Genomic DNA, 15,000 nt, shown 5'->3' with positions numbered 1-15,000 from the left:
AAGCAACATACAGTATATAATCAATAATAATGATAACAGGTGAGGAGACGGGGAGACACAAGCAAACTATATATAATCAATAATAATAACAGGTGAGGAGAGGGGGAGACACAAGCAAACTATATATAATCAGTAATAATGATAAGAGCATGGACGCCCACACTGAGGACACAAAAGCAAAATATATATGATCATCAATATCAATAATAACGCCTGAAGAGAGGGGGAGACACACGGAAAATATATAATCAGTAATAATGAGAAGAGCATGGAGGCCCACACTGAGTGAGGAGAGGGAGAGACACAAGCAAAATATATACTCAATAATAATGATAAAAGCTGAGGAGAGGGGGAGACAAGTTTCATCCAGGGGTCCGTATCTCGAAAGCGTCTTTGCTAACGACGGTAGCAACGTCCTTCGTAAGAGCGACTCAACTCACTCTCGACAGCGACACTCACCACTAAATCGAAGGGAATGGTAAGACGGTCTTAAGACGGTTAGCAACGACAAGAATCGAGAAACGGACCCCAGATCCGTTAATAAGTTTTTGAATTATCTTCCTGACAATCAGACAGACAGAGAGACAGACAAACAGACAGCCAGACAAACCAACATGACCTAAAACATGACCTCCTTGGCAAGAAGTAATACGTAATAATAATAATAATGATAACAGCTAAGGAGAGGGGGAGACGCAAGCAAAATATAAAACATTTCGGGTTTACACCCTTCCTCAGTGTGAAAAAGGAAATATGAAGAGAACTGCTTTAATCATTTAGTTTTCAGGCTTGAGTTCATTTACTGACAAAGTTAAGCACCCATTGTGGCGTATTAGAAGGTGTTGAGCGCACTTTCTGATGTTTCTACGAGTGATACAAGCTTACAAGGAGAATTATTTTTCACATGTATAGAAATGCTAAAGCAGTGGTTCTTAACCTTTTTTTCAACAAACGCCCCTTTGACCTCATCATGAGCCTCCCAAACGCCCCCCTTGACCTCCTCATAACATTGCCTACGCCCCCCTTAGTATTAGAAATTGAAAATGACTAGCGCCCCCCTGGCTACTCAGTACCCCACCACCCCCCACCCCCTACCCCCCACCCGCTGTCTCCTTCTCAACGCCCCCCAAGGGATCCCTGATGCACACCAAGGGGCGGTGGAAAAACACTACATTAAAATAAAGTATGACGCAGGGCATGGGCACACACACACACACACACACACACACACACACACACACACACACACACACACACACACACACACACACACACACACACACACACACACACACACACACACACACACATACACACGCACACACACCTATGCACAAATACACACAAATACACTTCAATACACACACACAATCATATACAGTACTATGCACTACATACAGTGCATAATATAATTGAGCAACATAAGTACCACACATTTAAATGTACATTTTCTATTTATACAAACAAACATTAATGTTCTCTTTTTTTTCAATTTCAATGTATTCACGTATGTTCACTCCTGTCCCGATTAGACTACAGTACAGTAGACTAGAAAAAAAATCCAGTTACCATCATGTAACAAACAAACAAACAAGGACAAAAATAATTCTGTGCAGCCAGCCTGTGTAGTGTGTGTGTGCATAATAATTAGCCTCGTACTGTGTCAGCAGCAGCAGCAGCAGCAGCAGCAGCAGCAGCAGCAGCATCGGGCCGGAAGGCACAGTGATTGGACTCTGCTGTCTAACCTAAATACCCGCCTGTTATGAGACGCTCGCCGCTCGCCCGGAGACAACAAGCGCATTACCTCATACTGTGCCACGTTATATAAAGTGGAGTTAGTAAAGTGTTGTGTAGAGTAGTGTAGAAGGAAAATTACTCTTACATACAGTATGTAATAATAACAACACTAGTGACATGATATTACATGGTTTCAACTTTGTAATATCATACTAAATACCCGCCTGTTATGATCCGCTCCGCTCGCCCAGAGACAACGAGCGCATTACCTCATACTGGGCCATGTTATATAAAGTGGAGTAAAGTGTTGTATGAAGGACTGGAGAAGTAGAAGTACTCTTACATATGTAATAACAACACTAGTGACATGAAATTACAGAGTTTCAATGTTGTAATATCATACTACAAACGAGCCAAGTGTTGGATGAAGTACCGTAGAAGCAGGGCTCTAAATTGACTTTAAATTTAAATTGACTAAATTGACTAGTTGGCTGGTGTTAATTTAGAGCTCTGCGTACAAGTAAAAGTACTCTTACTTATGTATTTACAACACTAGTGGCATGATATTACAGGGTTTCAACTTTGTATAATAACATACAGTACTACAAACGACTTATAAACGAGGACATTGTCATAGCCAACATCACTTTGTATCTGCTAGTGATGTTGGCTATGATAATGTCCTTGTTTGTAAGTCGCTTTGGTTATAAAGCGTCTGCCAAATGTAATGTAATGTAATGTAATGTAATACTACTAGTGTTGTAAAATTGCATCTGGAAGAGTATTTTCACTTCTACTTTATGCACCTCTGATTACCTCATATGGTGCCATGAGATGAGAGTGATGCTATGTGATGTGTGTGGTGCTTGGTGCACATGTGCACAAAGTCTTTGGAGTACTGCTAGTAAAGATGCATGTCTGCAATTTTTCATATGTAGCATCATGGCATCTTTTTGTTTTGTTTAGCGATGAGCTCACGACACGACACAAGGGACGCACACCCCCCACACACACCACAGATGCATCCACACACAAGCAAATGCGCACACGCACGCACGCACGCACGCACGCACGCACACACACGCACGCACACACACACACACACACAATCTGCTTCATTAAGCTCTCTTCTAAAAACACAAAGCATCAGCAGGTGCTGGGTGTTCTGCTCCAAGTGAGTCTTAATTACACTATTCTAAGCACTTTCCCTTCACCGCACAGTTTAGGCGACTAACGCAGATGTGGAAAAACCTGCAGAAGAGACAACACATTCTGCTGTGGCGGCACGCTAAACTGTCGACCTGAGAAGAACACACACACACCAGATGACATTTTACGGCCACAAAAAAACTAAACTGAATCAACAGCTTCTTTGACTATATGCTACTTCTTTTTTTTTGGTCATTTTTACTTTATTTATGATAGTACAGTGAAGATGGTGACAAGAAGCGAGTGGGGAGAGAGAGACGGGGAAGGGCCGGCAAACGACCCGGGCCGGACATCGAATCCGGGTCAGCCGCATGGTTGACGAGTGCCCTACCGTTTGGCCACAGCAGGGTGCCTATAGGCTACTTCTATAATATCCTTTTTTTCCTAGCTCATAATTATGACACTGTCTATGGAATGTTGTCGCGAAATTTGCCCAAGAACAACCAGTAGCCTCTGGGCCCCAAGCCATCTTAAAGTAACAGTCCACCCTTTTTTGATTTTCACATACAATATTTGCAGTATTTCCAAGCATTATTCATCAATGTGCCTATCATTTTCATTCTCAGTGTTGTCAGTACTTAGATTTAATTGTATCAGAATTATTAGCATAGCTTAGCATAATCACTGGAAGTAAATGGGAGTATTAGCATCAAACCACAAGCGATCACATCCGTTCTCACTACTCACTCACTACCCCTAAACCTCACTATCGTGAAAAATATCGTTAAGTGCAACCCATGTAGCCCTGCCGTGGCCAAACGGTAGGGCACTGGGTTACTACACCGGCGACCCGGGTTAGATTCCAGCCCGGGTCATTTGCCGATCCTTCCCCATCTCTCTCCCCATACTCACTTCCGGTCATACTCTCCACTTTCCTATCAGTAAAGGCACAAAAGCCCATAAAAAACCCAACAACAACCCATGTACTTACAGGCAAACTTGACGTTGAGGAAGACTCGTGTTGAGGTGAGGGCAGGCGCCTGGCTCCACGCGCCGGTGGTCTGTGACCTCATCCAGGGCGTGGTCTGGCAGTGGTACTCGCCGGTGTCGGTGTCCTGCGTGCTGTGGATGCTGAGGGTGACGGCGCGCGGGCCCACGCGCTCCAGGCTGACGTCGCTGGTGCCGTTGCGCGGCGTCTTGCGCACCACGCCGTGCCGGTCCATGGAGGCCAGCAGCACGGGACTGTCGCCGCCGCGGAGACGAGACAGGAACCAGCGCACCTCGTACACCGTGTCGTCGTCTACGGCAACAACAGAGGACAGGACAGACAACATGGAGGGGAGAAAGAGAGCACACAGTGTTTAATGTCGCCACATAACCACTGTAAACTACTACCGTGTTATCTCTGGTAACAGAACACAGACAACATGGAGGGGACAGAGAGAGAGAGAGACAGAGAGACAGAGCGCATGGTGTTTAACATCGCCACATAACCACTGTAAACTACTACCGTGTTGTCTGTGGTAACAGAGAACAGATAACATAGAGAGGAGAGAGAGAGAGAGAGAGAGAGAGAGAGAGAGAGAGAGAGAGAGAGAGAGAGAGAGAGAGAGAGAGAGAGAGAGAGAGAGAGAGAGAGAGAGAGAGAGAGAGAGCACATGGTGTTTAACGTACATCACTACATAACCACTGTAAACTACTACCGTGTTGTCTGTGGTAACAGAGAACAGACAACATGGAGGGAGAGAGACAGAGACGTTTTACATAAAGTCCCAGGTAATAAGAGACATTGATCATATTTATTGCCACTGAAAGCAAAGCACTCATTTCAAAAGAGCAACATTGACATGATAAAATGTAGGCTACAGTAAGTTATACTATATCCTGTACTACTGCCTCAGTACAGTATAGTTCCATAAAATGGTAGATATACTGTATCATTATGTGATTGTGCTGAGTTCTTGCAACAATTCTCCCATAAAAAAAAACGCGAAACCATTATTTTGTGTCAGTAGGGAGCCGTTCTCAGCATCTGGACTGTCCATCTGGTATACCGGGCATTTCCCAATGGGCCCTGCACCCTCCTGGGCCCTTATTTTCAGAAATGTTTTTATTTTTTTTTAAATTCTGAAAATAGGGGCCAACGAGGGTGCGGGGCCCACCGGTGAGTCGGTTCTGCGCCGCTAATTATGAGGGGCCCCTTTACAGTTTTTCTCGATTGGTTTGGCTAATTTCTCAAAACTGAGATGACATTCTCAAAACAACACGGACAAATCTCCAAACCAACTTACAATTTCCCACAACAGAATGGCATTTTTCATTGCTTTCATCAAATTTCAAATGCTTTGTGTATGTCTCAAATGTTTAGTACATCTCGGCAGATGGCTATATACAAGTACCCTACAGTTGACACATTGAGCATACATTTAGCACATTTTCCAAATAAATTGACCTGTCTTATCTAAACGAATTAGACAATTCTCAGTCTAATGGTTGCCCTCTCCAAAACATGTCAGCATGATTTCATTGTGTGAGTCATCATATGCAAAGTAGTCTACACAATTGTCAAAACAGTCAAGGACATAATATTTTAAGAATTTCTTTACTGTAAACAGTAAATTCATGACAGTGTTCAACAGGCCAGATGCTATTGTAACTTTACTAGTTTGTAGAAAATAATTTTACAACCGTGTATACTACACTTTCCTCTGTTATTTGGCTAATTTCTTGACATTTTTTCAAACGGCATTCTGTGGAAGGAATTTAGTTTCGACACACGGGTAAGCTGTTTTTGAAGTGATATGAGCAAGTGATGAGGATCCATGGCATTATGCTGAACCATCCAGTTTATTTTGACAGAATGACTAAATGAATGCAAATGAGCCAAACCAATTGAGAAGGATATATGCCATTTTTATGGTACTGACTATTTATGTGGGAGAAGGTTTAGTGCTGATGCAAGAATGAGCTGTTTTGGGAGGTATATGACATTTTGCTAGTTATCTGAACTGTTGTGCAGAAGTGTAAGAATGTTTAGCCAAATTACCCAAAATGTATAAAAATGTCATCTCGGTTTCAAGAAATTAGCCAAACCAATCGAGAAAAACTGTAACTCCTTATGACGCGGCTTTATACATTTGTTGTTACCAGTATGGTAATGACCAAGTCGTCCTGCATTACTAAAGAGCCTGTGTTGTGTCATAGTATTGTAGTGCTATGATAGGTACATTTCAATGACAGATTACAGAGTGCCACTGGAGGTACGGTCAGAGATGGTTTAAATTTAGAATAGAGAATCTTTGGTACGGTGTGCATTAAGGGGCTATGCCAAAAGTGCCTGTGCCCTATTTCTCCCCCTGTTCAGCCCTGTTCAGCATCCGCGCATTTTCCTCTTCCTCCTACATAGTGTACATGGCCTAATGAGGCCGGCTTCATCAGCAGGCAATTGCACTCTTCTGGTGTCTAGTCAGGGAATATAATAACGGCTGGGCATGAACATAAACACAATATATTATACCGTATATGTCCCTCTGATGACTTTTTAGGGTTACACAAGGTTGCAAAGTGTGAGAAAAAAGTGTGTGGGTCCTTGAAATAACAATAATAACAACAACAACAATAATACTACTACTAATAATAATAGTAATAGTAATAATAATAGTAATTTAAAAAAATTACAAGAAAGACAAACAAAACCAAAAATGAAAGTGTATGTGAGAGATGAAGTGAATAATTGGGAGAGAAAGAGAGAGAGAGAGAAAGAGAAAAAGAAAGAGAAAGAGAAAGAGAGAGAGAAAGAGAGAAAGAGAGAGAGAGAGAAAGAAAGAGAACGAGAGAGAGAAAGAGAAAGCGAAAGAGAAGAGAGTTAGAGGCGATTACAGTCACTGTATATTTCTATAGCTTCTACTGTACGACTGTCCTCCTGTCTGGTCCTGCCCTTGTTAGAGGTGCTGCACAGCACATCTATGCTGAATTGATGCATTTTGAGCGATCAGCCCAACGGAAGGGCTGGGAAAAGGGCAAAGTAGTGGTCGATGTGCTGCGCTCCTGTGTCAGCCATGGCCCCCAGTGACACTGGAGGCAGAGGCGGAACAATTGTACACAGGGCCCCAGGGCAAAACACTAATAGGGCCCCCCCAATACAACCTGCCAAAGTCATACAGTTTTTCTCAATTGGCTTTGTACATTTCTCGAATCTTACTCGCATTTTGCAAAACATCACGTTCATTTCCAAAAAAGATTCAACAAGTGGCAAAACCATGGATGACCTGCAAAACCCAATCTCTTGCTCAAACCCTTGGCCAATCTCTCAAAACCAGGTTTTTGTGTCTGTGAACGTGTCAGAGCCATCAAAATGTTTGCTTGTTATGTCACTGTGTAAATGTTTTGGGGAGTGAGATCTTTCATGGATTATCACAACGCATTTTGCAGAACACGACAAAATCAATTGATAATGTACAAAAACACTGAGAATTGTACACAACCATTTGCATGGTGATGAAAGCATTTGCTAAATGCTGAAAACTACGAGAAACGTATTTTACCATGTGCACAGGTAACAGCAGGAAGTCACAATTGAACAAGAAGTTTTGAGAATGATTATTCTGTTGTGAGAAATGTACAAAACCAATTGAGAAAAACTGTAATAAGGGCCCTGCCCCCACCACCAATACGGGAGGGCCCTGGGCCCAGGGACAAATGCCCTGCTCGTCCCACCTATGGCTCCGCCCCCTGTGACACGGGAGGCCTCTGGAGTGACACATGTGTACTCTGATTGGTTGCTCAACTTAGATGAGAGTCACTGGACCAACAATACTATCCAGGAGAGTGAATAGGTAGGCAGACAGTAGGACAGACAGACAGACAGACAGACAGACAGACAGACAGACAGACAGATAGATAGATAGATAGATAGATAGATAGATAGATAGATAGATAGATAGATAGATAGATAGATAGATAGATAGATAGATAGATAGACAGACAGACAGACAGACAGACAGACAGCCGTATTGCCATACCTCTGAAATGAGTAAATGCAAAAGTTGGGCTTTAGAAATGTCAGTAGACATCTGATTCAATATGTACAGAGTTGATGTATTGCGGAATGTCAATGTGGAATGTGGAATATTGTGGAGTGAACTGCCCTGTCCTGTTTTAGTCTTAGTGGCCTTGTCCAGCGTTAGATCCTAATATGTTCAGCGCAGGCAAAATCTTGCACTGACCAAGGTCAATACGTTTAGCGTGATAAATGTCTATTTCTTTCCTGGCCTATTCTTGACATCAAAAAAACACCAACTGGTACAAAGGCCAGGAAGCATTCAGCCCACCACCACCACCGCCACCACCACCACCACCACCACCCTACCCAACACACACACATGTGCGCACACACACATGTGCGTGTGCACACACACACACGCACACACACACGCACACACACACACACACACACACTAACCCTGACTCACACACGTGCGCACACACACACACACACATGCGCACACACGTACACACGTACACACACGCACACATACACTAACCCCAACCGAATCCCTATTAAGCTACAACTAACTGCACGAGACACAACTACTTCAAAAGGACAAAAATAACAGCGTTGCCTTGATCACAGAGACAAGAGCGCCACCTCAGAGCTAAAGAAAGATACAGGATAAAGGGAGACATAATGAGACAATGTCAGCTCCCCAGATGACGCCAATGAGCCTGTCAACACACATCAAACAGACCACTACACTACTGCACCACAACGACAACGACATGGCACGCCACGCTAAAGTACCTCTACTCTACTGAACCACAACGACAACGACGCGCCATGGCACGCTAAAGTACCTCTGCTCTACTCTACTGCACCACAACGACATGGCACGCCACACTAAAGTACCTACCTCTGCTCTACTGCATCGCACCGGGACAAAGGGAAGCCGACAGAGCGGGGGCAAAGGGGTCAGTTGTCCTGGGCCCAGGGAAAGAGGGTTCCTAGAATTGGGTTCTCATTACATTGTATGTATTGGTTGAGGGGCCCTTTCAAATGACTTTGTCCCGGGCCTGGTAAAAGCTGTCGGCGGCCCTGAGGGCACGGCACCTCTACTCTACAGCACCGGGACAAAGGGACTTCAATGCCTAATGACTTATTAACAAACTCACCACCATGGAGAAAGAGGCACGTTTCATGTCAGTAGTATAAGAGGAAGGTTGAATGAATGAAGCCAACCAGCTGTGCCCTGCTCAGTGCGCAGGCACATCCTGGCAAAAGGCAGACACACGCTACTGTAGTGAATATAGGACGCTCCCTCTTACACAATGTGATAGACGTCTAGGTCAAACAAAGATCGCTGACACAAATCTATCTGCCGCCGGAGTTACAGTGCTGAATGCAGCTTTTATTGGGAATCAAAGGGGAAAAACAATACAGGAAAAAGTGCTGATGCTATCGGGAGCACACAGAATTAGTTTTTTTGATACCAGAGATAAAATATGACAGAATGAAAAAGAGAGATGGGCCGATTTGCAAATGTAGCCCTTTGACAGCAAAACAAATAAAAACAATTCGACACTAATCAAAATGATTTTAAATGTTCAAGGGTGCACTTCTGAAAAGCGTAGTTGTTAGCCAGTTAGCAACATGGGTAGTTGCCAATAGGAAACTGCATAGAAAACAACAAAATAGCTAACATAGTTAGCAACTATGGTTTTGAGAAATGCACCCCTGTACTGGAAAGGAAAGGGAACAGTTAAACTAGTACTATATCCCATTGTTTTTCAAAGTTCAGCCAAATGCCATGAGATAATTTCTTATTAAGAAAAACTACACCTGCTTGTCACGTGAAAGCCCATTGGGAAAATTGCATTTATGCCTCACCCGTGCAAGCGGGGAGGCCTCAATGGCGCCCCTAGGGAGAATGGAGGCGGGACGGTACCATGCTCTGGGTACCTCAGTCATGGAGGAGGATGGGGAAAGAGCACTGGTTAATTAATCCCCCCACCAACCTGGCGAGTCGGGAGTCGAACTGGCAACCTTTGGGCTACAAGTCTGACGCCCTAACCGCTTACCCATGACTGCCCATTGTCATGTACTAGAGTGCTCATAGGAAAACGTGTACAGTACACTGTGCTACACTGGTCAGTAGGCCTAGCATTGTTGGAAGACCAAACTTCTGGAAGACGCAAGTCTCTATGGCAATCTGCAAATCCTGTGGAATTTTACATATTCAGGTCTTTAATAGAGAGAGACAAAGAGAAAGAGAGAGAAAAGATCGGAGATATCAAAAGTAAAAGTAAAAGTAAATTCATGGTATAATTTCAACACTAGCACATGAAATTACATAGCTGTTACACCATTTACTCGGTTGTACCTAATGGGATAGACAAACTGTGTTGTTACTGAAAAACAATAAAAACCTTACAAGAAGCCATCACAAACTTGATCCAACCAGCGCAGTCAGCTGATCCTAAGACAAGTACACAGGCCTACTTTTTACTCAGGTGAGTTGTTGGAAGGAAACCATGTTTCTTTCTTTCTTTAAAAAAAAAAAAAAAAAAAAAAAACTTATGACACTTTTTCCTTACATTTTTTAAACTTGTGACACCTCTGTGCAAGAGTCAGAGAGACAGTCAGAGAGAGACCGAGAAAGACACACACAGAGAGAGAGACAGAGAAAGAGAGAGAGAAAGAGAGAGAGAGAGAGAGAGAGAGAAAGAAAGCAAGAGAGAGAGAGAGAGAGACAGAGAGAGAGAGAGAGAGAGAAAGAGAGAAAGGGAAATAGAGAGAGAGAGAGACATACCACTGGGACATGCCACAACAAGGCACACAGTGACATGACAAACGAACACCAGCGTAGTTCCCACGGGGTGAGAGCCGAGTGCAACATGTTCAGAGACAGACAGGTGCAAGACGCTGACGCTGGAGCACTCCAGCATGAGTAAATCAGTCACAGGAGCTGTTTCCACGCAGCAGGACATTTTTATATGTCACAGTTTCATCATCATCATCGCTCCTGCGTCAGGTGGAGCAGGGGAGGGCTGGACTGGGGGGAGAAATAGCCTAGGGCCCGGGCACTTTTGGCTTAAAGGGGCCCCTCATAATTAGCAATGCAGAACTGACTCACCGGGGGGCCCCGCACCCTTGTGGGGGCCCCTATTTTCAGAAATGTTTAAAAAAAAATAATGTTGTTTTGTGTTTAACCGGATCACACCGCACTCCCGATTAAAAGGTGCCAAACATAAACAAAAACTAAAATTGAAAGAAAAATGTCTGCACACTTAAATCCCCTTTGTGTTCTTTTTAATAATAGGCCAAGCTTTTGATCTAAAGCTTGGTCTATTATTAAAAATAACACAAAGGGGATTTAAATGTGCAGACATTTTTCTTTCAATTAAGAAAGATTGTTTTAACCCTATCCAGACCGGGGGGGGCTAAAAGTGCCCGCACCAACTTTGATGACGTATAACTCCTGAATGACTAAAGCTATGACTACGAAACTTTGTGACTTTTCCTAAAATGAAGTTGGCTACAGTGTGATACCAAAAGATTAGGTTTATAATTTTTGTTGTTGCCATGGCAACGGTTTTCTGACAGGTACGCCTGACCAAAAATCACTGATCTAAGTCTCATCATCATCACTTTTCATATGTTTTACATTTTCATCAGCATCAGACACCCTTGTGAACATTTGAAGTGGTCTGAAGCAAATAATAACCAAAATTGATGTGCATTTCCCAAGTTAGATGGAAAATACATGAAGGTGACATTTTGGGCAATAAAAACAGGAAATGACGTCATAATGATGTCATAATATCCAATGATGACACCAAACTGATGTCATTCATAGATCTTTGGCTGAAGATCATCCCCTCCAAGTTTGGTGGTCATACGGCATTCGGTTCCTAAGTTATGAGGGGGGGGGGTCAAAAGAGCCCCCCCCCCCGGTCCCAGGAATGCCAAAAAAGCCCGGTCTGGATGGGGTTAAATCATAGAGGCCCACAAGGGTTCGTGGTCCACCGGGAAATGCCCGCTATGCCAGATGGCCAGTCCAGCTCTGGCTGCAGGGCACCTGCCGCCCGGAGGACTGGAGGAGTCGGTAGTGTTGCCAGATTGGGCTGTTTCCCGCCCAATTGGGCTGCTTAGGATGGCTGTGTGCGGGTAAAAATGGCATTTAGCAGAAAAACCTGCCCAATTTTTACCATGGAAATCAATAGAATTGGGCGGGATTTTGTGCTTCTAGGCGGGTTTTCAGCATTTTTTGGGCTGGAAATCATCAGCCTCATCTGGCAACCCTGGGAGTCGGAGCTCATCATGTCTCAACACGCCTCTCTCCCTCTTCCTCTCCGTCTCCGTGACAAAAACACTTTCAGCAGCACCTTCAGTTCAATTGTCAGTGACTCGCATCCCGTTCCAACCTAAGCACAGTTACTCGGAAAGGAGTGAGGTCATCATCTTTCAAAGTTTTGTTGTGTTGTGTTGTGTTGTGTTGTGTTGTGTTGTGTTGTGTTGTGTTGTGTTGTGTTGTGTTGTGTTGTGTTGTGTTGTGTTGTGTTGTGTTGTGTGTGTCTTTAATGTGCATTTACATGTGGATTGTGGAGAAGTGTCATGTAAGACAAATTTCTGTGCAAACAGACAATAAAAGTTGATCTTATCTTATCTTATCTTATCTTTTCAAACACTTCACCCTTTAAGGTGTATTTTGATAATGCGCTGATAGGGGAGCCGTGCCACGGACTGTTCAGTGAACCTTTGTAAGCAGCGGGGTCTCGGTGTGGCTCGCACCACCAGACGGGTCTAGATACGACTTGGAGCGATCACATGCCCAACAAAAAATGCAGAGTCATCCATCTCAATTTGTTTCAATAGCTGAAAGGGTGGAAACACACACAAAGTGCATGCTGTACTGGGACGGGTGTCATGTACATAAATAAATGAGAGAGAGAGAGTGAGAGAGAGAAGACGGAAGAGAGAGAGAGATGGTACATGGATATGTGTGGATATGTGCAGGGCTAGACTGGGTGAGAAATAGGGCCCCCGCACTTTTGGCTTATAGGGCCCCTCATAATTTGCGGCGCAGAACTGACTCACCGGTGGGCCCCGCATCCTTTATTTATATTTCGAAATGCACATATATCTTGTTATAACTCTACCATCATTATGCTTTAATGCTGGCTACTGAGCGTGCTGGAGGCCTGCTGTTGTTGCTGCTGATATGTGCGTCCCTCACAGTTTTTTGTTTGTGCGATAACTCTGGAATGGGAAGATGAATTTGGACCAAAACCCTTGTATGCTCATACTCTGTGCAAGGTGCATGAACTGATTAGCTTTTGGAGGCCAATGCTGTCAAGATGACCATGGAGGCAACGCTTTGATGCCAAAGTCCTGCTCGTTTTCATAACTTTTTATTAATTAGGATTTATTGTCCATGGCATCCTTATAAAATAATTAGTTGATAATCATTTCTATTAAGGCTATAACGATACATGCAAGTCACTACTAGATGTTAAAGCTGCATGAAACTTTAGGGCGCTGTTGTTTTAACTGCATTTTTGCAGTGTATTCACTGCTATTTTCCCATTGTTCTTTGGTCCAAATCAATAGCCAATTGTTAACTGTTGAAAAAAGTTGCTGATATGGAATTTCGCAATGGAATACTATTAGGACAACATGTACCTGTATGATAAGGTCTTACTACTCATTTTATAATGACTTGGAACATGATTCATCACAATCAAACGACTGAACAAGCAGTTCAAAGGAAGAGTTTATCATCTTATAGAGTAAATACACACAGTATTTCTCAACTGGAGCCTTTTTTTTCTTAGCTTAACCTAGAAACGTTAAAACATGTTTCGATTTAATCTTGTTTTGATCATTGCAATGCTCTTTATGTAAGCTGAACCCACTCCACCCCCTCACATACAGCTGGTCCAAAAAGCTGCTCAAAAGTGGAACAGCACTCCATTCACATCTTGGTGAAGCTTCACTAGTTACGTTATGTAAAGTACAGAAATTATCGTTTTTATAATATATACTACATTGACATAGACTAGAGAGTAGAGTAGAGTAGAGTAGAGTATCATTTATTAATCCTGAGGGAAATTCAGGTGTCCAGTCAACACAACTCCCTCCTATACAGTCTCCCTCACTAGTGCTGTGGCGTTTGTTAATGCAGTGGTTTTCAAAGTGGGGGCCGGGGACCCCTAGGGGGCCACGAGGGGTTGCTAGGGGGGCCACATCAGGTTGTCAGGAAAAGTATAGCATAGCAAAATAAATAATTGAATAAACTGAATAACCAACATACAGGTATAAACCAAAATAAACCAATAATAGGCTAAACAACATTCCCATTAGTTGAGAACAGCATTACAATAATCTATTGCATCTGTAAACATCACTACTATTATTGTTATTGATGGGGCATTGCATCCAAGACTTAGATTATAGTTGTGAAAGGAGGCGCATAGTGGCACGACCCATGTAAGGGGGGCCTTGGCTGGAATCCATCGGTATACTGTATGGGGGCCTTGCCATGGTAAAGTTTGGGAACCACCGCGCTAATGAACAGGGCTGGACTGGCCATCTGGCATAGCGGGCATTTCCCACCCTCATGTTTTTTTTTTTTTTTTTTTTTTTTTTTCACATCTCTGAAAATAGGGGCCCACGACGGTGCAGGGCTTACCGGTGAGTCAGTTCTGTGCCTCTCATTAAGAGGGGCCCTTTAAGCCAAAAGTGTCCAGGCCCTATTTCTCCCCCAGTCCAGCCGTGCTAATGAACTGAATCTTCTCAACAGCTCCTTGACAGGCCACAGCTGGGGAGATGTTCTTTTCAGGGTTTTTCCCCCATAAATTCCTACCCTCACTCCACAAAACCAAAGTCAACACTGCTTTCTCTATTGCTGTCCCTACTAAGACCTGGAGAAGTCTTTTTTTTAGCATGCCAGCGCTTTTCCCTTGATGATTTAAACCTGTCAAGTTTTATTCCACATCATGGTTCATTACTTATTACATACAGTAAGCCTACAGTACGTCGACGAAAAACACCAAACATTGTTTCATGATTTTTGCTGGTATATTTTCATGTCATTCTTGTAATGCATGTTGGCAGAA

General features: G+C 43.4%; 1 protein-coding gene across 1 annotated transcript in view; it reads right to left on the bottom strand.

Annotated features, from left to right (window-relative positions):
• ptgfrnb (prostaglandin F2 receptor inhibitor b) overlaps positions 1-15,000 on the bottom strand; it is a 114,096-nt gene that overhangs the window by 797 nt on the left and 98,299 nt on the right. Inside the window, exon 11 of the mRNA XM_063212408.1 lies at positions 3,878-4,186. Within this exon, the coding sequence (XP_063068478.1) occupies positions 3,878-4,186 (309 nt within the window). The remainder of the gene's footprint in view (positions 1-3,877; positions 4,187-15,000) is intronic.

The sequence above is a fragment of the Engraulis encrasicolus genome, chromosome 12 (assembly GCF_034702125.1).
Source record: "Engraulis encrasicolus isolate BLACKSEA-1 chromosome 12, IST_EnEncr_1.0, whole genome shotgun sequence".
NCBI classification, from domain to species: Eukaryota; Metazoa; Chordata; class Actinopteri; order Clupeiformes; family Engraulidae; genus Engraulis; species Engraulis encrasicolus.
Note: the sequence above shows the minus strand (reverse complement) of the source record. Positions and strands in the feature narration are given on the sequence as shown.